At 44.4% G+C, this 21,200-nt stretch overlaps 1 protein-coding gene across 2 annotated transcripts in view; it reads left to right on the forward strand.

The window, feature by feature from the left end:
* STARD8 (StAR related lipid transfer domain containing 8) overlaps nucleotides 1–21,200 on the forward strand; it is a 227,086-nt gene that overhangs the window by 139,667 nt on the left and 66,219 nt on the right. The window contains exon 1 of one of the 2 annotated variants that reach the window (XM_073556104.1): nucleotides 20,116–20,449. The exons of the other annotated variant lie outside the window; for it this stretch is intronic. Coding sequence (XP_073412205.1) covers nucleotides 20,416–20,449 — 34 coding nt within the window. The 5' untranslated portion in view covers nucleotides 20,116–20,415. Of the gene's footprint in view, nucleotides 1–20,115; nucleotides 20,450–21,200 lie in introns of those variants that run through there. 2 annotated transcript variants of the gene reach the window in all.

The following is a 21,200-nucleotide window of genomic DNA, read 5'->3' on the forward strand; positions in this document are numbered from 1 at the left end:
CTTCATAGGAATTTTTGGAATGTTTAAAAAAAAAATGAACATTTAACTTTTTTTCACAAAAAATTTACTTCAGATCCATTTTTTTTTTGTTTTATCAAAGGTAACAGGAGAAATTGGATCACAAAAGTTGGTGTGCAATTTCTCCTGAGTATGCTGATACCACATATATGCAGGTAAACCACTGTTTGGGCGCATGGCAGAGCTCGGAAGGGAAGGAGCGCCGCTTGACTTTTCAATTAAAAATTGGCTGGAATTGAGATTGGACGCTATGTCGCGTTTGGAGAGCCCCTGATGTGCTTAAACAGTTGAAACCCCCCACAAGTGACCCCATTTTAGAAACTAGACCCCCCCAAGGAACTTATCTAGATGTGTGGTGAGAACTTCGAACCCCCAAGTGCTTCACAGAAGTTTATAACGTAGAGCCATAAAAATAAAAAATCATATTTTTTTCCACAAAAATGATAGTTTGATAGTTTCACCCCCAATTTTTAAGTTTCCAAAGGGTAACAGAAGAAATTGGACCTCAGGAGTTATGAATTGGGGATGAGCGAGTAGTGAAATACTCGCTGTACTCGTTACGAGTAGCTCCTAATACTTTCTGTACTCGTAACGAGTTTTGAGTCCAATGTATGTCTATGGGAAATGCGAGTAATGGGCGGAGACTATGTGTGCGGGCGGAGAATGTGTGCGGGGGTCTGTGGGGCTGTGTGTGTGGATACTGTGTCGCTGATGTCTGCACGCCGGCACTCCCACCCAGCCAGGTACTATTTGATTCAGGCTCCATGCCCAGCGCCTAATGCATGACCAGGCACATTTAAAGTGACTATGGTGTCACTTCTATTATCACACTGAATGCGATTAACTACTACTATTAACCGCAGTCTGATACTGATGAAGGCCAGTAGGGCTGAAACGCCTATTATTTTCTAGCTGCATTAATAAATCCCAAAAATATTCTAGAAGTAGAGTGCCAAGTTTTCTTTATTTTTCATGTATGGTGTGGGGCCCTACTTGAGCACCTTCTGAAGTTGTGCATACAGTGTTTTTCCTTTGGTCATAATTATGTTGGCCAATCCATGCAAATGGAATCGCAAATGATTTGAATTCTTGGGAACCTTTGATTTTAGGAAATTCTAGTTGAAGTTGATTCTCTACAAATTGAGTTAGTAAATAAGGTTCCATTTACCTGTCAGAGACCAAAAAGCCTGTGTTGGTATACGGTATATTTTTATTGGACTTTACTTTCCGATACTGATGAGCACCACAAGAGAAGTACACCATGTGGGTTACTCATTTTTATGATTTGCCTATGGCTCAGTGCACAATTCTGAGCCTTGTGTTACCCTTCATGGGCACGCTCGTCTCCCCGATATTGCCATGTGACACGCTGATTCTGCTGATCCTAGGAAATAAATAATGGCCAGATGAGAAGACGTTTAATCACCTGGAGAATAGAGAAGCTATTTTGGTGCTAAAAGACTCACCAACATCTGGGAATTTTGGGGCTTATTGGTGTATAAAGTCAGACGTTCCTATAAACAGCTCCGTTGCCAGATCTCGCTTTGCATATAATTTATCACATACCGTGTGTATGCAACTCTTATATTACACAAACCCAGACACGAGCTGCTCCATATTTCTCCAGACTCTCTACGTTTTTAGGTATTATTGATCTTGCTCTCTGCACGTCCAGAAGAAATAACATATAAAATAGAATGAAATGTGATGTATCGATTTAAAGCGTCTGTGTTAGCTCACCGTTCAGGAATATTCAAGCAAACAAAATAAACCGCCATCATCTGATACAGAGTATTCCTATCACCATGAGGGACTTACACGCTTGGGATTTTCTGGTAGAGCGAAAAGGAATTACTGTATGTGCTGGGGAAATCGGCCATGCTGATCTGGTAAAATGACATGATCACTTACACACGGGATGGGTGATTCCTTGTAAAAGGGGTAACTAAAAATTAGAATGGAGCAACAATGCACATTTTTGACCGCCATTCCATTAATTCCCTTTGGGCTGCTGGAAAAAGCCCAGTGTACAGACTGAATGGAGTGGGGAGTCACTGCTGCTCATATCTAATGGGGGTCCCTGCAGCCGGACTTTGAATAGGTGATAACTTCTATTCACACCTTTAAAGGGAATCTGTCACCTCAATTTGGCATGGTATGTACAGTCATGGCCAAAAGTATTGACACCCCTGCAATTCTGTCAGATAATACTCAGTTTCTTCCTGAAAATGATTGCAAACACAAATTCTTTGGTATTATTATCTTCATTTAATTTGTCTTAAATGAAAAAACACAAAAAGAATTGTCCTAAAACCAAATTGGATATAATTCCACACCAAACTTAACAAAGAGGGTGGACAAAAGTATTGGCACTGTTCGAAAAATCATGTGATGCTTCTCTAATTTGTGTATTTAACAGCACCTGTAACTTACCTGTGGCACCTAACAGGTGTTGGCAATAACTAAATCACACTTGCAGCCAGTTAACATGGATTAAAGTTGACTCAACCTCTGTCCTGTGTCCTTGTGTATACCACATTGAGCATGGAGAAAAGAAAGAAGACCAAAGAACTGTCTGAGGACTTGAGAAACCAAATTGTGAGGAAGCATGAGCAATCTCAAGGCTACAAGTCCATCTCCAAAGACCTGAATGTTCCTGTGTCTACCGTGCGCAGTGTCATCAAGAAGTTTAAAGCCCATGGCACTGTGGCTAACCTCCCTAGATGTGGCCGGAAAAGAAAAATTGACAAGAGATTTCAACGCAAGATTGTGCGGATGTTGGATAAAGAACCTCCACTAACATCCAAACAAGTTCAAGCTGCCCTGCAGTCCGAGGGTACAACGGTGTCAACCCGTACTATCCGTCGGCATCTGAATGAAAAGGGACTGTATGGTAGGAGACCCAGGAAGACTCCACTTCTTACCCCGAGACATAAAAAAGCCAGGCTGGAGTTTGCCAAAACTTACCTGAAAAAGCCTAAAACATTTTGGAAGAATGTTCTCTGGTCAGATGAGACAAAAGTAGAGCTTTTAGGGCAAAAGCATCAACATAGAGTTTACAGGAGAAAAAAGAGGCATTCAAAGAAAAGTACACGGTCCCTAAAGTCAAACATGGCGGAGGTTCCCTGATGTTTTGGGGTTGCTTTGCTGCCTCTGGCACTGGACTGCTTGACCGTGTGCATGGCATTATGAAGTCAGAAGACTACCAACAAATTTTGCAGCATAATTTAGAGTCCAGTGTGAGAAAGCTGGGTCTACCTCAGAGGTCATGGGTCTTCCAGCAGGACAATAACCCAAAACACTCTTCAAAAAGCACTAGAAAATGGTTTGAGAGAAAGCACTGGAGACTTCTAAGGTGGCCAGCAATGAGTCCAGACCTGAATCCCATAGAACACCTGTGGAGAGATCTAAAAATGGCAGTTTGGAGAAGGCACCCTTCAAATATCAGGGACCTGGAGTAGTTTGCCAAAGAAGAATGGTCTAAAATTCCAGCAGAGCATTGTAAGAAACTCATTGATGGTTACCGGAAGTGGTTGGTCGCAGTTATTTTGGCTAAAGGTTGTGCAATCAAGTATTAGGCTGAGGGTGCCAATACTTTTGTCCGGCCCATTTTTGGAGTTTTGTGTGAAATGATCAATGTTTTGCTTTTTGCTTCATTCTATTTTGTGTTTTTTCATTTAAGACAAATTAAATGAAGATAATAATACCAAAGAATTTGTGTTTGCAATCATTTTCAGGAAGAAACTGAATATTATCTGACAGAATTGCAGGGGTGTCAATACTTTTGGCCATGACTGTAAATGAGTTGCGTCCAGTCCGATGGGCGGTGTTTTGTCTCTTTCCCTTCACCCCTCCTTGGCTGCTGTATGCAATCTTTCAGGTAATTTCCGTAGTTGTCGTCCAGATTACGCGCGTGCACACTGCAATCTCCAATCGCGCAGTATGCTTTGCCCAACTGCAGGCAAAGCCGAAAAACATTATTGCGCATGCGCCGGTGAACTGTGTCCCGGAACACAGAAATGGCAGCAAAATACTTCCGGGATATAGTTCACCAGCGCATGCGCACTAATGCTTTTCGGCTTTGCCCGCAGTTGGGCAAAGCATACTGCGCACGCGCGATTGGCGATTGCAATGCGCACGCGCTTAATCTGACGACAACTTTATTACCCATAACTCCCAACCGTCCCGATTCTCGCGGGACTGTCCCGTTTTTGACCCCCTTCACCCGCATCCCGCCCGGGACTCTATTTTTCCCACACTGCACTGAGCCGACACGCCTCCCCATGCACCAACCCCATCCTCGTCGTCCCAGAGACCCACCACAGCCTGCAATGATGTCCTAGGCTGTGTTAGGGGCTGGCGGAATGCACCAAATAATAAAGATGGTATTTAGGTGCGTTCGCAGCCTGGGGTCCACCGTGCAGAGGTGTTAACTGCTGCTCGGTAATGGCGGACGTGATATGGCGGTATCACGTGGTTAACCTCACCCAGTGTGTACAGAGGCGGACTCTGCTACCTCCCAGAGCCGCAAAACCACCAAATAATAAATGCCGTAGCCTATTTGTACTCACAGAGCTCGGCAGTGTGAGCGCTAGCGTATAGTCAAAGGACTCTGCCCCTGAGACACTGGGTTAGAGTCCCTCTAGACATGCTAGTGCTCGGCACCGCAGCTGCAGTGCCAGCTAAGTATAGCACATGCAAGTGTGCACAGTGCCGCTCAGGCAGACGCCACTAATCGCCCAGGATTGGGCCAGATAAGCGCAGGTTGTGCAAGGCGTTGCACAGGCGTGGCTGCCACCTGCCGTGGTACGATAGTGCCCTGCAGTGGGTGACACCATCGGACGCTAGTGTGCAGAAGGCTGGACTGCACTGTGGCGTATACAGTAGCCACTAACAGGCGCTGACTCTAAACGCTGAACCCTAACAACAAACACAACCAAGGGTAGTGGTTTCATAATGAGTCAGTCACCAGATACTTGCATCCATCATCATTCACTCCATAACAATTTGAGTTTATACTAGCACGGCCATGCGACTCTTTTATAGCAGCGTCCTTCCGGGACCTTCCTGACCCTCCTGATGGTCCAATCCGAGCTGGAGAAGGACCTGAGCATGTGACCTCCGATCTCCAATGAGAGATCGTCCCATGGGCATGCTCTGTGGACCAAAAGGAGGACTTAGTCCCTGGAGTAGCTCGCTGCTGACCAGCATGCATTGCTATAGCTGGACCAGAGGTGGCAGCAGCAACCAAACCTACGGAGCTGGTCTCAGCAGAGCGCATGGATCGATGAGTCTGCTGAGCAGCCTCCTCTGTGGCTGGAGAGGAATGGGAGACTGCCGAATGCAAGGCTCGGGATTCCTGCTGTGCAGCGACAGGAATCCGACGCCTAACATTACCCCCCCTCCCCTCTGAGCCTCGCTACGCTCAAATGCCGCAATGAGAAGTGGAGCGTGGATGTTCTCCACTGGCTCCCAGGTCCGAGCCTCTGGAACATGATCCTTCCAGTCCACCAAATAAAACTTTTCACCACGCACCACCCTGCATCCCACGATGGCATTGACCTCAAACTCGTCTGAAGTCCCGGCAGATGACTCGGAGAACTGAGACATGTGAACAGGCTTAAGGAGGGACACGTGGAAGGTGTCAGAGATCGCCAAGTGTGGTGGCAGGGCCAGACGGTAGACAACAGGGTTGATCTGCTCAAGGACCTTGAAGGGGCCAAAGTAGCGAGGTGCGAATTTTGTGGACTCGACCCGCAGCCTGATGTTACTGGCGGAGAGCCACACTAAGTCGCCAGGAGCAAAGGTCGGAGCGATGCGCCAGTGCTCGTCGGCGGAGGCCCTCATTCTCTCCTTGGAGGCCCGGATAGTATTCTGAGTGCGATCCCAAATGTCTCGTGCCTCCACCGCCCAGTCTGCCACCCTGGTGGATGACACGGGCATGGGCACAGGGACGCGTGGATGATGGCCGTAATTTAGGAGGAATGAGGTCTGGCCAGTGGAGTCGGCCACAGCATTGTTCAAAGCGAACTCCGCCCACGGCAGCAAGGATGCCAAGTCATCCTGACTGGCTGAGACAAAATGTTGTAGATTTGTGACCAGGGTCTGGTTGGCTCTCTCTACCAACCCGATCATCTCGGGATGATAGGCCGAGGAGAGATTTAGCTCAATGTTGAGCAGGCTACAGAGCTCTCTCCAGAATCAAGGCGCAAACTGGGGGCCCTGGTCGCTGATAATCTTGTCCGGCATGCCGTGCAGGCGGAAAATGTGCTTAATAAACAACGCTGCCAGGCCCCGTGCAGAAGGTAACCGAGAGAAAGGTACCAGGTGCACCATCTTGGAGAAGTGATCGGTGACAACCCAAATGACCGTGCTGCCACTTGACTTGGGCAGTCCCACCACAAAGTCCATACCGACCATTTCCCAGGGCCTGTCCGCTACCGGCAGAGGGTAAAGTAGCCCAGCGGGCTGCTGCCGAGAGGACCTATTCTGGGCGCAAGAGACGCACGCCTGAATATAGTCCCTGACGTCACAGGCCATATGTGGCCACCAGTACATCCTCGCCAGAAGCTCAGAGGTCCGTTTTGTCCCAAAATGTCCACCCACCCTGGACAAATGAGCCCAAGAGAGGACCTCTGGTCGCAGACGGGCAGGGACAAATGTCTTGCCTGGAGGTACTGACTCAAGCGCGATCGGAGCCACGGTCCTCAGGCTCTCGGACGGGACTATCAGCTGAGGCTCCTCCTCCTCCGATGACACCACGGAGCGGGAGAGAGCATCGGCCCTGACGTTCTTCTCACCGGATAGGAAATGCAGGGTGAAATGGAACCGGGAGAAGAACAAGGACCATCTGGCCTGGCGAGAATTTAGCTGCTGGGCTGTTTGTAAATAAACCAAGTTCTCGTGGTCGGTGAACACCTGGAAAGGGTGGCGAGCCCCCTCCAGGACATGTCTCCACTCTGAAAAGGCCAATTTCATCACTAGCAACTCACTGTCCCCAATGGAACAATTGTTCTCTGCCGGTGTGAAGGTCTTGGAGAAGAAGCATGGGTGCTTCCGACATTGCGAGTCCTTCTGGAACAGGACCGCTCCAGCACCGACAGAAGAGGCATCCACCTCCAGAATAAAAGGTTTATCCACATCGGGGCGTTATAGGATGGGAGCGTGAGCAAAATGGGATTTAATAGAGAAGGCCTTGGAGACAGGTTCCGACAACAACTTGGGGTTTGCACCCTTCTTGGTGAGGGCTACCAAGGGGGCTACCAAAGTCGAGAAGTGGGGAATGAGTTGGCGATAGTAATTTATGAACCCCATAAAGCGCTGCACCGCTTTGAGAGAATGGGGTTCCTGCCAATCCATCATCACTTGTAGCTTGGCAGGATCCATGGCCAATCCCTGGGCGGAGATGATATAGCCCAGGAAAGACAATTACTCCTACTCAAACACACACTTCTCCAACTTGGCATAGAGGGAGTTTGCCCGCAGGAGGTAAAAAACTTTGCAAACATCTCTCCGGTGGGAGTCAATATCTGGAGAGTAGATGAGGATATCATCCAGATAGACTACTACCGAGGTGGTAAGCATATCCCGGGAGATATCGTTCACAAAGTCTTGGAAGACGGCCGGGGCATTACAGAGCCTGAAGGGCATCACCAGGTATTCATAGTGCCCATCCCTGGTGTTAAATGCAGTCTTTCATTCGTCCCCCTCACGGATGCGAATCAGGTTGTAAGCCCCCCTCAGATCAAGTTTGGTAAACACTCTCGCTCCGATATCAGGGGCAGAGGATACTTATTCTTAACGGTGATGGCATTAAGACCCCTGTAATCGATGCAGGGACGTAGTTCCCCACTCTTCTTTTGGACAAAGAAGAATCCCGCCCCCGCTGGTGACACTGACTTCCTAATGAATCCTCTTGCCAGATTCCCCCTGATGTATTGATTCATGGCCTCTGTCTCCGGGAGAGACAAGGGGTAAACTCGACCCCGGGGAGGCTCAGCACCCGGCAAGAGGTCAATAGGACAGTCATAGAGGCGATGCGGTGGAAGGGTCTCCGCCACCTTTTTGGAGAAAACGTCTGCATACTGTCGATAGTGTCAAAACGTCTGCATACTGTCGATAGAGGAAAGATCTGCGGGGACCTCGGTGGAGGCAACCTGGATGCACTCCCTCAGACATCTACACTGACATGACTTACTCCAACCAAGAATTCTCCCCGAGGACCGCTCTATGTGGGGAGAGTGATACCGCAACCAGGGAACCCCTAGAAGGACCTGGTCGATACCCTCGGGCATGACGAGGAGGGATATCGTCGCCTGATGAGATGGAGACACCGAGAGTATCAGTGGAGTGGTTTGGTGGGTAATCTGTGAGGGCAGAGTCACGCCGTTCACTACTGACGGTGACTGGCTTAGACATCATAACCAGTGGTATTGCGTACCGTTGAGCGAAGGCAAATGACATAAAATTGCCCTCCGCTCCGGAATCCACGCAAACCTCCACCGCCAAAGTAGAAGAACCAAACCTCAAGTGTCCCCTTAAAGGACAACTTGGAGGAAAACGCCACGGATTCTAGGGCGCCGCCTCCTATGGCCACTAGATGCGAGTGTTTTCCCAGCCGCTGTGGGCACCGGTTGGCAAGGTGACCGAACTCCCAGCATCCATGACAGATCACAGGAGTTCGAGCGGATCGGGGCCTGGATCCCTCATGGGAAGCCCCCTGACGCTCGGAAGCCCGATCGGGAGGTTCCAGAGGTTTAGCAAAACTAGGTGCCAACCTAAACCTCTGCCTACATTGGGACCGCTCCAACCTTCGCTCGGCAAAGCGAAGGTATATACGGGTGGAGACGGTGATAAGCTCTTCCAGTGTAGCGGGAATCTCCCTGGTGGCCAGAGTGTCCTTCACATGGTCAGCCAAACCTCTCCAGAATGCCAGTATGAGGACCTTATCTGGCCACTCTAACTCCGAAGCCAGCATCCGGAACTGGATGGCAAATTAGCTGACCATGGATGAGCCCTGTGACAATGCCAGCAGTCAGAGCGCGGTGTCATGAGTGCCCCAGAACTGCGTGGCACTCTGCACCACATGATCACCCCGCTCCCACAGCGGTGTGGCCTACTCCAAAGCCCTGCCTGACAAGAGGGAAATAATAAATCCCACCTTAGCCCGCTCAGAGGTGAATCGTGCTGCCAGCAGCTCCAGCTGTATCGAGCACTGGCTCACGAAACCCCTACAAGAAGCACTATCGCCCAAGAACTTCTCGGGCAGCGGGAGGCGGGACAAAGTCGGGGCAGGATGGCAGTGGTCACACGGGAGACAGCCTCCGTGGCTGCCTGAACAGTGACCGCAGTAACATCCGCAGCTGAGTCTGAACGCTCGAGAGCCGCCAACCTGCCCTGCAGCTGTCGGATGTACTGCAGCAGTCGCTGTTCATCCGCCATTACTAGCCAGACCCTGGCGCTAGTATAATATTAGGGGCTTGCGGAACACACTAAATAATAAAGATGGTATTTAGGTGCGTTCGCAGACCGGGGTCCACCGTGCAGAGGTGTTAACTGCTGCTTGGTAATGGCGGATGTGACATGGCGGTATAATAAAGGGACACATGGGGTTAACCTCACCCAGTGTGTACAGAGGCGGACTCTGTTACCTCACAGAGCCACACAACCGCCAAATAATACATGCCGTAGCCTGTTTGTACTCACAGAGCTCGGCAGTGTGAGCTAAGTATAACACGTGCAAGTGTGCACAGTGCCACTCAGGCGGACGCCACTAATCGCCCAGGATTGGACCAGATAAGCGCAGGTTGCGCAAAGCGTTGCACAGGTGTGGCTGTCACCTGCCACGGTATGATAGTGCCCTGCAGTGGGCGACACCATCGGACGTGTGCAGAAGGCTGGACTGCACTGTGGCGTATACAGTAGCCACTGAAAGGCGCTGACTCTAACCGCTGAACCCTAACAACAAACACAACCAAGGGTAGGGGTTTCATAATGAGTCAGTCACCAGATACTTGCATCCATCATCATACACGCCATAACAATCTGAGTCTATACTAGCGCATGGCCATGCGGCTCTTTTATAGCAGTGTCCTTCCGGGACCTTCCTGACCCTCCTGATGGTCCAATCTGAGCTGAGAAGGACCTGAGCATGTGACCTCTGATCTCCAATGAGAGATCGTCCCATGAGCATGCTCAGTGGAATCAAAGGAGGACTTAGTCCCTGGAGTAGCTCGCTGCTGACCAGCATGCATTGCTATAGCTGGACCAGAGTTGGCAGCAGCAACCAAACCTACAGAGCTGGTCTCAGCAGAGCGCCTGGATCGACAAGTCTGCTGAGCAGCCTCCTCTGTGGCCGGAGAGGAATGGGAGACTGCTGAATGCAAGGCTCTGTATTCGTGCAGTGACAGGAACCCGACGCCTAACAGGCTGTAGCTATGCGCACAGGACCTGTGATGAGGTCACAGGAGGGGAGGAGTCAGGGGTCACATGATCAGGGGACTCTGTGTCTGCACTCTGCAGGACTGCTGTGCTGGTTGTCATGGTGCTGGATGAGGTGAAGTTTCTGTGTGGGGTCAGGAGAGATTTACAGTGTGGATGTAGCTGAGCTGTGTGTACGGAGCGGAACTGTGTGTAAGAGGTGTACAGAGCAGTGGAGCTGTGTGTGTACAAGGTAAGCAGAGCCACGTGTGTACGAAGGTGTAAGAGCAGAACTGTGTGTATGAGGTGTACGGAGCGGAGCCACGTGTGCACGAGGTGTACGGAGCCACGTGTGTATGGAACGGAGCTGTGTGTGTACGAAGTGGAGCTGCGTGTGTATGAGGTGTTTTGAGTGGAGCCGAGTGTGTGTACTCAGTGTACGGAGCAGAGCCATGTGTGTGTATGGGGTATGCGGAGCGGAGCTGTGTGTGTATGGGGTGTACTGAGTGGAGCCATGGATGTATAGAGCGGAGCCAAGTGTGTACGAGGCATACAAAGTGGGCTTTTCCCGCGGACACAGGAGTACACGGAGGAGCACTTTAAAACTCACAAAAGACGTTCCACCGGAAGTGAGGTAATTTCATGAGGAGATTGTGTGGAGGCGCTTCAGATTCATCACTGTATCCTCCTCTGAAAGCGGGAGCACCTTGGAATCGGGGATGCCGGCCATATGAGCGGATCATGATATGCCCTGCACCGGGAGGCTCAGGTGGGAATTACAATGGGAGCTGGGATGCTATAGAATCTTTCCTTCTCTCTCTGTCTTTCCCTCTGTTCTTTCTTTCTCTCTAATCTTTCTTTTTTCTTTCTCTCGCTCTGTTCTTTCTCTCTGTTCTTTCTTTCCCCTCTTTCTTTCTGTTCTTTTTCTTTACTTCTTTCTCTCTCTCTGTTCTTTCTCTGTCTCTGTTCTTTCTTTTCCCTCTTTCTTTCTCTCTATCTCTCTGTTCGTTCTTTCTTTCCCCTCTTTCTTTCTCTCTCTCTGTTTTTTCTTTCTTTTTTCTCTTTCTTTCTATCTCTGTTCTTTCTTTTCCCTCTTTTTTTCTCTCTATCGCTCTGTTCTTTCTTTCCCCTCTTTCTTTCTCTCTCTTTCTGTTCTTTATTTCTGCCCCCTCTTTCTTTCTCTCTCTGTTCTTTCTTTCTTTATCTTTCTTTTTCTCTGTTCTTTCTTTCTTTTCCCTTTCTTTCTCTCTGTTCTTTCTTTCTTTCTCTCTGTTCTTTTTTGCTGTCTCTAATCTTTCTTTTTTCATTCTCTCGCTGATCTTTCTTTCTCTGTTCTTTCTTTCTCTCTGTTCTTTATTGCTGTCTCTAATCTTTCTTTTTTCATTCTCTCTCTCTGATCTTTCTTTCTCTGTTCTTTCTTTCTCTCTCCTTTCTTTCCCCTTTCTTTCATTCTTTCTTTATTTCTTTCTTTCCCCTCTTTCTTTCCCCTCTTTCTTTCTCTCTCTGTTCTTTCGTTTTCTTTATTTCTTTTTCTCTGTTCTTTCTTTCTGTTCCCTTTCTTTCTCTCTGTTCTATCTTTCTTTCCCTATTTCTGTTCTTTCTTTCCCTCTCTTTTTCTCTGTTCTTTTTTGCTGTCTCTAATCTTTCTTTTTTCATTCTCTCTCTGTTCTTTCTTTCTCTCTCCTTTTTTTCTCCTCTTTCTTTCTTTCTTTTTTTCTCTCTCCCTCTATTCTTTCTTTATTTCCCCTTTCTTTCTCGCTCTGTTCTTTCTTTCTCTCTCTCCTTTCTTTCCCCTCTTTCTTTCTGCTTCTTTCCCCTCTTTCTTTATTTCTCTCTGTTCTTTCTCTCTTTCATTCTCTACTTTTTCTGTCTCTCTTCTTTCTTTCCCCTCTTTCTTTCTCTCTCTGTTCTTTCTTTCCCCTCTTTCTTTCTTTCTTTCTTTCTTTCGCTCTCCCTCTGTTTCTTTCTGTCCCCTTTTTTCTCTCTCTGTTCTTTTTTTCTTTCCCCTCTTTCTTTCTTTTTTCTCTGTTCTTTCTTTCTCTTTTCTTTCTCTATCTGTTCTTTCTTTCTTTCCCCTCTTTCTTTCTTTCTTTCTATTTCTTTCCCCTCTTTCTTTCTGTATTTCTCTCTGTTCTTTCTCTCTTTCATTCTCTACTTTCTTTCTGTCTCTCTCTTCTTTCTTTCCCCTCTTTCCTTCTCTCTCTGTTCTTTCTTTCCCCTCTTTCTTTCTTTCTTTCTTTCTTTTGCTCTCCCTCTGTTTCTTTCTGTCCCCTTTTTCTTTCTCTCTCTGTTCTTTTTTTTCTTTCCCCTCTTTCTTTTTTCTCTGTTCCTTCTTTCCCTTTTCTTTCTCTATCTGTTCTTTCTTTCTTTCCCCTCTTTCTTTCTCTCTCTCTGTTCTTCCTTTCTCTTTCTCTCTGTTCTCTCTCTCTGTTCTTTCTTTCTATCTCTCTCTGTTCTTTATTTCTACCCACTCTTTCTTTCTCTCTCTGTTCTTTCTTTATTTCTTTTTCTCTGTTATTTCTTTTCTCTTTCTTTCTCTCTGTTCTTTCTTTCCCTCTCTCTTTCTTCCACTCCCTTTCTTTCTCTCTCTGTTCTTTTTTGCTCTCTCTAATCTTTCTTTTTTCATTTTCTCTCTCCGTTCTTTCTTTCTCTCTGTTCTTTCTATCTCTCTCTCCTTTCTTTCCCCGCTTTCTTTCTTTTTTCTCTTTCTTTCTCTCTCCCTCTATTCTTTCTTTCCTCTTTCTTTCTCCCTCTGTTCTTTCTTTCTTTCCCCTCTTTCTTTCACTCTCCCTCTGTTCTTTTTTTCTGACCCTCTTTCTCTCTCTCTCTGTTTTTCCTTCCTTTCTTTCTTTTTCTCGCTCTGTTCTTTCTTTCTCTCTCTCTGTTCTTTCTTTCTATCTGTTCTCTCTCTCTGTTCTTTCTTTCCCCTCTTTCTTTCTTTCTTTCCCCTCTTTCTCTCTCCCTGTTCTTTCTCTCTGTTCTTTCTTTCCCCTCTTTCTTTCTGTTCTTTCTCTTTCTTTACTTCTTTCTCTCTCTCTGTTCTTTCTCTGTCTCTGTTCTTTCTTTTCCCTCTTTCTTTCTTTCTCTCTATCTCTCTGTTCGTTCTTTCTTTCCCCTCTTTCTTTCTTTCTTTCTTTCTCTCTCTCTGTTTTTTCTTTCTTTTTTCTTTCTTTCTTTCTCTCTCTCTGTTCTTTCTTTTCCCTTTTCTTTCTCTCTATCGCTCTGTTCTTTCTTTCTTTATTTCCCCTCTTTCTTACTTTCTTTCTTTCCCCTCTTTCTTTCTCTCTCTTTCTGTTCTTTTTTTCTGCCCCCTCTTTCTTTCTCTCTCTGTTCTTTCTTTCTTTCTCTTTATTTCTTTTTCTCTGTTCTTTCTTTCTTTCTTTTCCCTTTCTTTCTCTCTGTTCTTTCTTTCTTTCCCTCTCTTTCTTTCTCTCTGTTCTTTTTTGCTGTCTCTAATCTTTCTTTTTTCATTCTCTCTCTCTGATCTTTCTTTCTCTGTTCTTTCTTTCTCTCTGTTCTTTTTTGCTGTCTCTAATCTTTCTTTTTCATTCTCTCTCTCTGATCTTTCTTTCTCTGTTCTTTCCCCTTTCTTTCTTTCTTTCTTTCTTTCCTTCCCCTCTTTCTTTCTTTCCCCTCTTTCTTTCTCTGTTCTTTCTTTTTCTTTATTTCTTTTTCTCTGTTCTTTCTTTCTGTTCCCTTTCTTTCTCTCTGTTCTTTCTTTCCATCTCTCTGTTCTTTCTTTCTCTCTCTTTCTCGCTGTTCTTTTTTGCTGTCTCTAATCTTTCTTTTTTCATTCTCTTTTTCTGTTCTTTCTTTCTCTCCTTTTTTCTCCTCTTTCTTTCTTTCTTTCTTTCTTTCTTTCTCTTTCTTTCTCTCTCCCTCTATTCTTTCTTTCTTTCTTTCTTTCCCCTTTCTTTCTCTCTCTGTTCTTTCTTTCTCTCTCTCCTTTCTTTCCCCTCTTTCTTTCTTTCTGCTTCTTTCCCCTCTTTCTTTCTTTATTTCTCTCTGTTCTTTCTCTCTTTCATTCTCTACTTTCTTTCTGTCTCTCTCTTCTTTCTTTCCCCTCTTTCCTTCTCTCTCTGTTCTTTCTTTCCCCTCTTTCTTTCTTTCTTTCTTTCTTCTTTCGCTCTCCCTCTGTTTCTTTCTGTCCCCTTTTTCTTTCTCTCTCAGTTCTTTTTTTTATTTCCCCTCTTTCTTTCTTTCTTTTTCCTCTGTTCTTTCTTTCCCTTTTCTTTCTCTATCTGTTCTTTCTTTCCCCTCTTTCTTTTTTTCTATTTCTTTCCCCTCTTTCTTTCTTTCTTTCTTTATTTCTCTCTGTTCTTTCTCTCTTTCATTCTCTACTTTTTCTGTCTCTCTTCTTTCTTTCCCCTCTTTCTTTCTCTCTCTGTTCTTTCTTTCCCCTCTTTCTTTCTTTCTTTCTTTCGCTCTCCCTCTGTTTCTTTCTGTCCCCTTTTTTCTCTCTCTGTTCTTTTTTTCTTTCCCCTCTTTCTTTCTTTTTTCTCTGTTCTTTCTTTCTCTTTTCTTTCTCTATCTGTTCTTTCTTTCTTTCCCCTCTTTCTTTCTTTCTTTCTATTTCTTTCCCCTCTTTCTTTCTGTATTTCTCTCTGTTCTTTCTCTCTTTCATTCTCTACTTTCTTTCTGTCTCTCTCTTCTTTCTTTCCCCTCTTTCCTTCTCTCTCTGTTCTTTCTTTCCCCTCTTTCTTTCTTTCTTTCTTTCTTTTGCTCTCCCTCTGTTTCTTTCTGTCCCCTTTTTCTTTCTCTCTCTGTTCTTTTTTTTCTTTCCCCTCTTTCTTTTTTCTCTGTTCCTTCTTTCCCTTTTCTTTCTCTATCTGTTCTTTCTTTCTTTCCCCTCTTTCTTTCTCTCTCTCTGTTCTTCCTTTCTCTTTCTCTCTGTTCTCTCTCTCTGTTCTTTCTTTCTATCTCTCTCTGTTCTTTATTTCTACCCACTCTTTCTTTCTCTCTCTGTTCTTTCTTTATTTCTTTTTCTCTGTTATTTCTTTTCTCTTTCTTTCTCTCTGTTCTTTCTTTCCCTCTCTCTTTCTTCCACTCCCTTTCTTTCTCTCTCTGTTCTTTTTTGCTCTCTCTAATCTTTCTTTTTTCATTTTCTCTCTCCGTTCTTTCTTTCTCTCTGTTCTTTCTATCTCTCTCTCCTTTCTTTCCCCGCTTTCTTTCTTTTTTCTCTTTCTTTCTCTCTCCCTCTATTCTTTCTTTCCTCTTTCTTTCTCCCTCTGTTCTTTCTTTCTTTCCCCTCTTTCTTTCACTCTCCCTCTGTTCTTTTTTTCTGACCCTCTTTCTCTCTCTCTCTGTTTTTCCTTCCTTTCTTTCTTTTTCTCGCTCTGTTCTTTCTTTCTCTCTCTCTGTTCTTTCTTTCTATCTGTTCTCTCTCTCTGTTCTTTCTTTCCCCTCTTTCTTTCTTTCTTTCCCCTCTTTCTCTCTCCCTGTTCTTTCTCTCTGTTCTTTCTTTCCCCTCTTTCTTTCTGTTCTTTCTCTTTCTTTACTTCTTTCTCTCTCTCTGTTCTTTCTCTGTCTCTGTTCTTTCTTTTCCCTCTTTCTTTCTTTCTCTCTATCTCTCTGTTCGTTCTTTCTTTCCCCTCTTTCTTTCTTTCTTTCTTTCTTTCTCTCTCTCTGTTTTTTCTTTCTTTTTTCTTTCTTTCTTTCTCTCTCTCTGTTCTTTCTTTTCCCTTTTCTTTCTCTCTATCGCTCTGTTCTTTCTTTCTTTATTTCCCCTCTTTCTTACTTTCTTTCTTTCCCCTCTTTCTTTCTCTCTCTTTCTGTTCTTTTTTTCTGCCCCCTCTTTCTTTCTCTCTCTGTTCTTTCTTTCTTTCTCTTTATTTCTTTTTCTCTGTTCTTTCTTTCTTTCTTTTCCCTTTCTTTCTCTCTGTTCTTTCTTTCTTTCCCTCTCTTTCTTTCTCTCTGTTCTTTTTTGCTGTCTCTAATCTTTCTTTTTTCATTCTCTCTCTCTGATCTTTCTTTCTCTGTTCTTTCTTTCTCTCTGTTCTTTTTTGCTGTCTCTAATCTTTCTTTTTCATTCTCTCTCTCTGATCTTTCTTTCTCTGTTCTTTCCCCTTTCTTTCTTTCTTTCTTTCTTTCCTTCCCCTCTTTCTTTCTTTCCCCTCTTTCTCTGTTCTTTCTTTTTCTTTATTTCTTTTTCTCTGTTCTTTCTTTCTGTTCCCTTTCTTTCTCTCTGTTCTTTCTTTCCATCTCTCTGTTCTTTCTTTCTCTCTCTTTCTCGCTGTTCTTTTTTGCTGTCTCTAATCTTTCTTTTTTCATTCTCTTTTTCTGTTCTTTCTTTCTCTCCTTTTTTCTCCTCTTTCTTTCTTTCTTTCTTTCTTTCTCTTTCTTTCTCTCTCCCTCTATTCTTTCTTTCTTTCTTTCTTTCCCCTTTCTTTCTCTCTCTGTTCTTTCTTTCTCTCTCTCCTTTCTTTCCCCTCTTTCTTTCTTTCTGCTTCTTTCCCCTCTTTCTTTCTTTATTTCTCTCTGTTCTTTCTCTCTTTCATTCTCTACTTTCTTTCTGTCTCTCTCTTCTTTCTTTCCCCTCTTTCCTTCTCTCTCTGTTCTTTCTTTCCCCTCTTTCTTTCTTTCTTTCTTTCTTCTTTCGCTCTCCCTCTGTTTCTTTCTGTCCCCTTTTTCTTTCTCTCTCAGTTCTTTTTTTTATTTCCCCTCTTTCTTTCTTTCTTTTTCCTCTGTTCTTTCTTTCCCTTTTCTTTCTCTATCTGTTCTTTCTTTCCCCTCTTTCTTTTTTTCTATTTCTTTCCCCTCTTTCTTTCTTTCTTTCTTTATTTCTCTCTGTTCTTTCTCTCTTTCATTCTCTACTTATTTCTGTCTCTCTCTTCTTTCTTTCCCCTCTTTCCTTCGCTCTCTGTTCTTTCTTTCCCCTCTTTCTTTCGCTCTCCCTCTGTTTCTTTCTGTCCCCTTTTTCTTTCTCTCTCTGTTCTTTTTTTTCTTTCCCCTCTTTCTTTTTTCTCTGTTCTTTTTTTCCCTTTTCTTTCTCTATCTGTTCTTTCTTTCTTTTCCCTCTTTCTTTCTCTCTCTCTGTTCTTCCTTTCTCTTTCTCTCTCTCTGTTCTTTCTTTCTATCTCTCTCTGTTCTTTATTTCTGCCCCCTCTTTCTTTCTCTCTCTGTTCTTTATTTCTTTTTCTCTGTTATTTCTTTTCTCTTTCTTTCTCTCTGCTCTTTCTTTCTTTCCCTCTCTTTTTCTTCCCCTCCCTTTCTTTCTTTCTTTCTCTCTCTGTTCTTTTTTGCTCTCTCTAATCTTTCTTTTTTCATTTTCTCTCTCTGTTCTTTCTTTCTCTCTCTGTTCTTTCTTTCCCCGCTTTCTTTTTCTTTTTTCTCTTTCCCTCTATTCTTTCTTTCTTTCCTCTTTCTTTCTCCCTCTGTTCTTTCTTTCTTTCCCCTCTTTCTTTCACTCTCCCTCTGTTCTTTTTTTCTGACCCTCTTTCTTTCTCTCTCTCTCTGTTTTTCCTTCCTTTCTCTCTTTTTCTCGCTCTGTTCTTTCTTTCTCTCTCTCTGTTTTTTCTTTCTTTCTATCTGTTCTCTCTGTTCTTTCTTTCCCCTCTTTCTTTCTTTCCCCTCTTTCTCTCTCTGTTCTTTATTTCTGCCCCTCTTTCTTTCTCTCTCTGTTCTTTCTTTCTTTCTCTTCCTTTCTTTTTCTCTGTTCTTTGTTTATTTTCCCTTTCTTTCTCTCTGTTCTTTCTTTCTTTCCCTCTCTCTGTTCTTTTTTTCCCTCTTTCTCTCTTTCTGTTCTTTCTTGCTCTCTTTAATCTTTTCATTCTCTATCTCTGTTCTTTCTTTCTCTCTCTGTTCTTTCTTTCTCTCTCTCCTTTCTTTCCCCTCTTTCTTTCTTTCTTTCTCTCTTTCGTTCTCTACTTCTTTTTTTCTGTCTCTCTTCTTTCTTTCCCCTCTTTCCTTCTCTCTCTGTTCTTTCTTTCCCCTCTTTCTTTCACTCTCCCTCTGTTTCTTTCTGTCCCCTTTTTCTTTCTCTCTCTGTTCTTTTTTTCTGTCCCCTCTTTCTTTCTCTCTGTGTTCTTTCTTTTTCTTTCTTTTTATCTGTTCTTTCTTTCCCCTCTTTCTTTCTCTCTGTTCTTTCTTTCCCCTTTCTTTCTATCTCTCTGTTCTTTCGCTCTCTGTTCTTTCTTTCTTTCCCCTCTTTCTCGCTCTCTCTGTTCTTTCTTTCTCTCTCTGTCCTTTCTTCTCTCTCTGTTCTTCCTCTCTCTCTGTTCTTTCTTTCTCTCTCGCTCTCCTTTCTTTCTCTGTCTCTCTGTTTTCTTTTTTCTCTCTCTCTGTTTTCTTTCTTTTCCTCAGTACCTGTCAGTGTGCCCACATTACCAGCCACTGTGCTCATAATGCTAGCCACTGTGCCCTCAGTACCAGTCAGTGTGATCAGCAGTGCTAAATGGGTGTGGTTGGGTGTGGAAATGAGTGTGACTAGTTGTGAAATGGGTGTGGTCGCGGTGTGGCCTAAAATTTGCTGTGGCGTGCTGTGCGCGCAGCATCCTTTGGGTATATGCACACGTATTTTTTGGTGCTGCGGATTTGTCTCCGTGGATTTTGTAAAAATCTGCAGGTAAATTTCAGGTCAAAAAACTTGCGGTTTACCTGCGGATTAGCCTGCGGTTTAGCCCTGCAGTTTATCACCTCTACAATAGAGGAGATTGTAAACCGCAGCGGAATCCGCAGAAAATAAGTTTCATGTCATTTCTTTTTGCAGATTTGAAACCGCAGCAAAACCACGTGGAAAATTCCGCAGCATGTGCACAGCGGTTTCCATTTTACATAGAGTAAAATGGTACTGTACAACGTAGCAGATTCTGCTGCAGACCCGCAGGGCCAGAAACGCTGCGGATCCGCAGCAAAATCCGCAACGTGTGCACATAGCCTTTATCCCTCTTTCCCGTCTTCAAAAGTTGGGAGGTATCATTACCTACTACCTGCATTATCCCTGTTAAAGTAGAATACGCTAACCCTTGCTCTGCCTCCTGTTTGTCACTGCATCCCGCAACCTGTTCACACTACTGCTGGTATAAGCTGGTAGCACTGAGAGACCATGCCGGGAACCGAACTCCTGCGCTGGACATTCTCCTGGACTAATCAACTCCTGATTGTTTTTTTTCAGAACATTTTAATTAATGCATCCAGGGGAGGAGAAGGAGGAGACAGTGTCTATCTGCTGTTTTCTGACTGACTACATTGGGAATAAATCCTTAAATTTAGGCCACAATCACATGTTCAGTATTTGGTCAGTATTTTACCTCTGTATTGATAAGCCAAAACCAGGAGTGGAAAAATCAGAGGAAACGTATAATAGAAACACGTCACCACTCACTTTTTGCATTTTTACAAATAATCAGGCAAAATACTGACCAAATACTGAATATGTGACCGTGGCTTGAGGCCACGTGCATATGGTGAGTATATGGTGAGTTTTTTACCTCAGTATTCATAAGCCAAAACCAGGAGTGGGTGATAAATACAGAAGTGGTGACGACGTGACGTGTTTTTATACTTTTTCCCTTATTGTTCCTCTCTGGTTTTGGCTTATAAATACTGAGGTAAAATACTGACTGTGTGAACATGGCCTATAGTAGTGTCATACTGCCTATAGCTAAGGTACATATATATATAACAGCGCTGCCCCATACTGCTTATATATCTGTACACACACTGGTTTGTTTCTGGACCTCCACACTGGTTAGTTCCCTAATGTAGAGCAGAGGTTTATGGCAGACAGGACTGGCAGGGAAGAGGTTAAAGCTACACTCTCCCTTTTCCCTCTTCCCACCCGATGGGCTGTCCCAGGACTGCCAGGGTTGTGCATGGAACATTTGTTCTTGGAGGAAGGGAGTTGAGTGAGGTCAGCAGGGCCAGATGCTGCTATTAGCAGGCTATGTGTAGGAGAGCTCCAACCTCTCCCTGTATGTGCAGCTTGTGTCCTTCCCAGGACTGTGCCCCCCACTGTTGGGGCTAAGCGCATGCTGCCCAATGAATAGGATCAGGACTAAGAGGAGCAAGAATGGTAAGGCTAACACTATGCTCTAGTGAAACTTTTACACTTTTTTTCCTATGCTTTTTTTTTTTTTGGATGTAGCAGAGCTAAATTTGTTTTCTGGCACTGCTGCTATGTTCTAATGTGCTAATCTGTGGTTTATACAGCACAATCTCCGCTCACAGCCTTATGGTCTTAAAGGGTTAAATGGCAGATGTGTGTTTATCCTCTAGGATGAAAGTCTACAATATTGTGTTTTAAGTTGCTTTTTTTTTTTTTTTTTCCCTGTGATTCCATGTTTGTGTGAATGTGATTTCCTACTAGTGCATGGCAGGGTTATAATATGGCAAAGTGGGTGGCACACGAATGACAGCTTTGTGATGTCCATGATTCCTACTGGATAATTTCAGCTGTGGAGATATATACTGTGTGTGTGTATATATATATTATAATCTTTTTTTGAGTGTTGTGAATATTGAAGATCCTTTTTGTAGATGGATACCTATTAGCCCCAGGTATGGGACGCTCCATTATTTTATTAGCCCCAGGTATGGGACGCTCCATTATTTTATTAGCCCCGGGTATGGGGATGCTCCGTTATTTTGTTATTATCCCCGGGTATGGGGATGCTCCGTTATTTTGTTATTATCCCCGGGTATGGGGATGCTCCGTTATTTTGTTATTAGTCCCGGGTATGGGATGCTCCGTTATTTTGTTATTAGTCCCGGGTATGGGACGCTCCGTTATTTTGTTATTAGTCCCGGGTATGGGATGCTCCGTT

The sequence above is a fragment of the Dendrobates tinctorius genome, unplaced genomic scaffold, assembly GCF_039654945.1.
Source record: "Dendrobates tinctorius isolate UK_male_01 unplaced genomic scaffold, ASM3965494v1 ptg000231l, whole genome shotgun sequence".
Lineage (NCBI taxonomy): Eukaryota > Metazoa > Chordata > Amphibia > Anura > Dendrobatidae > Dendrobates > Dendrobates tinctorius.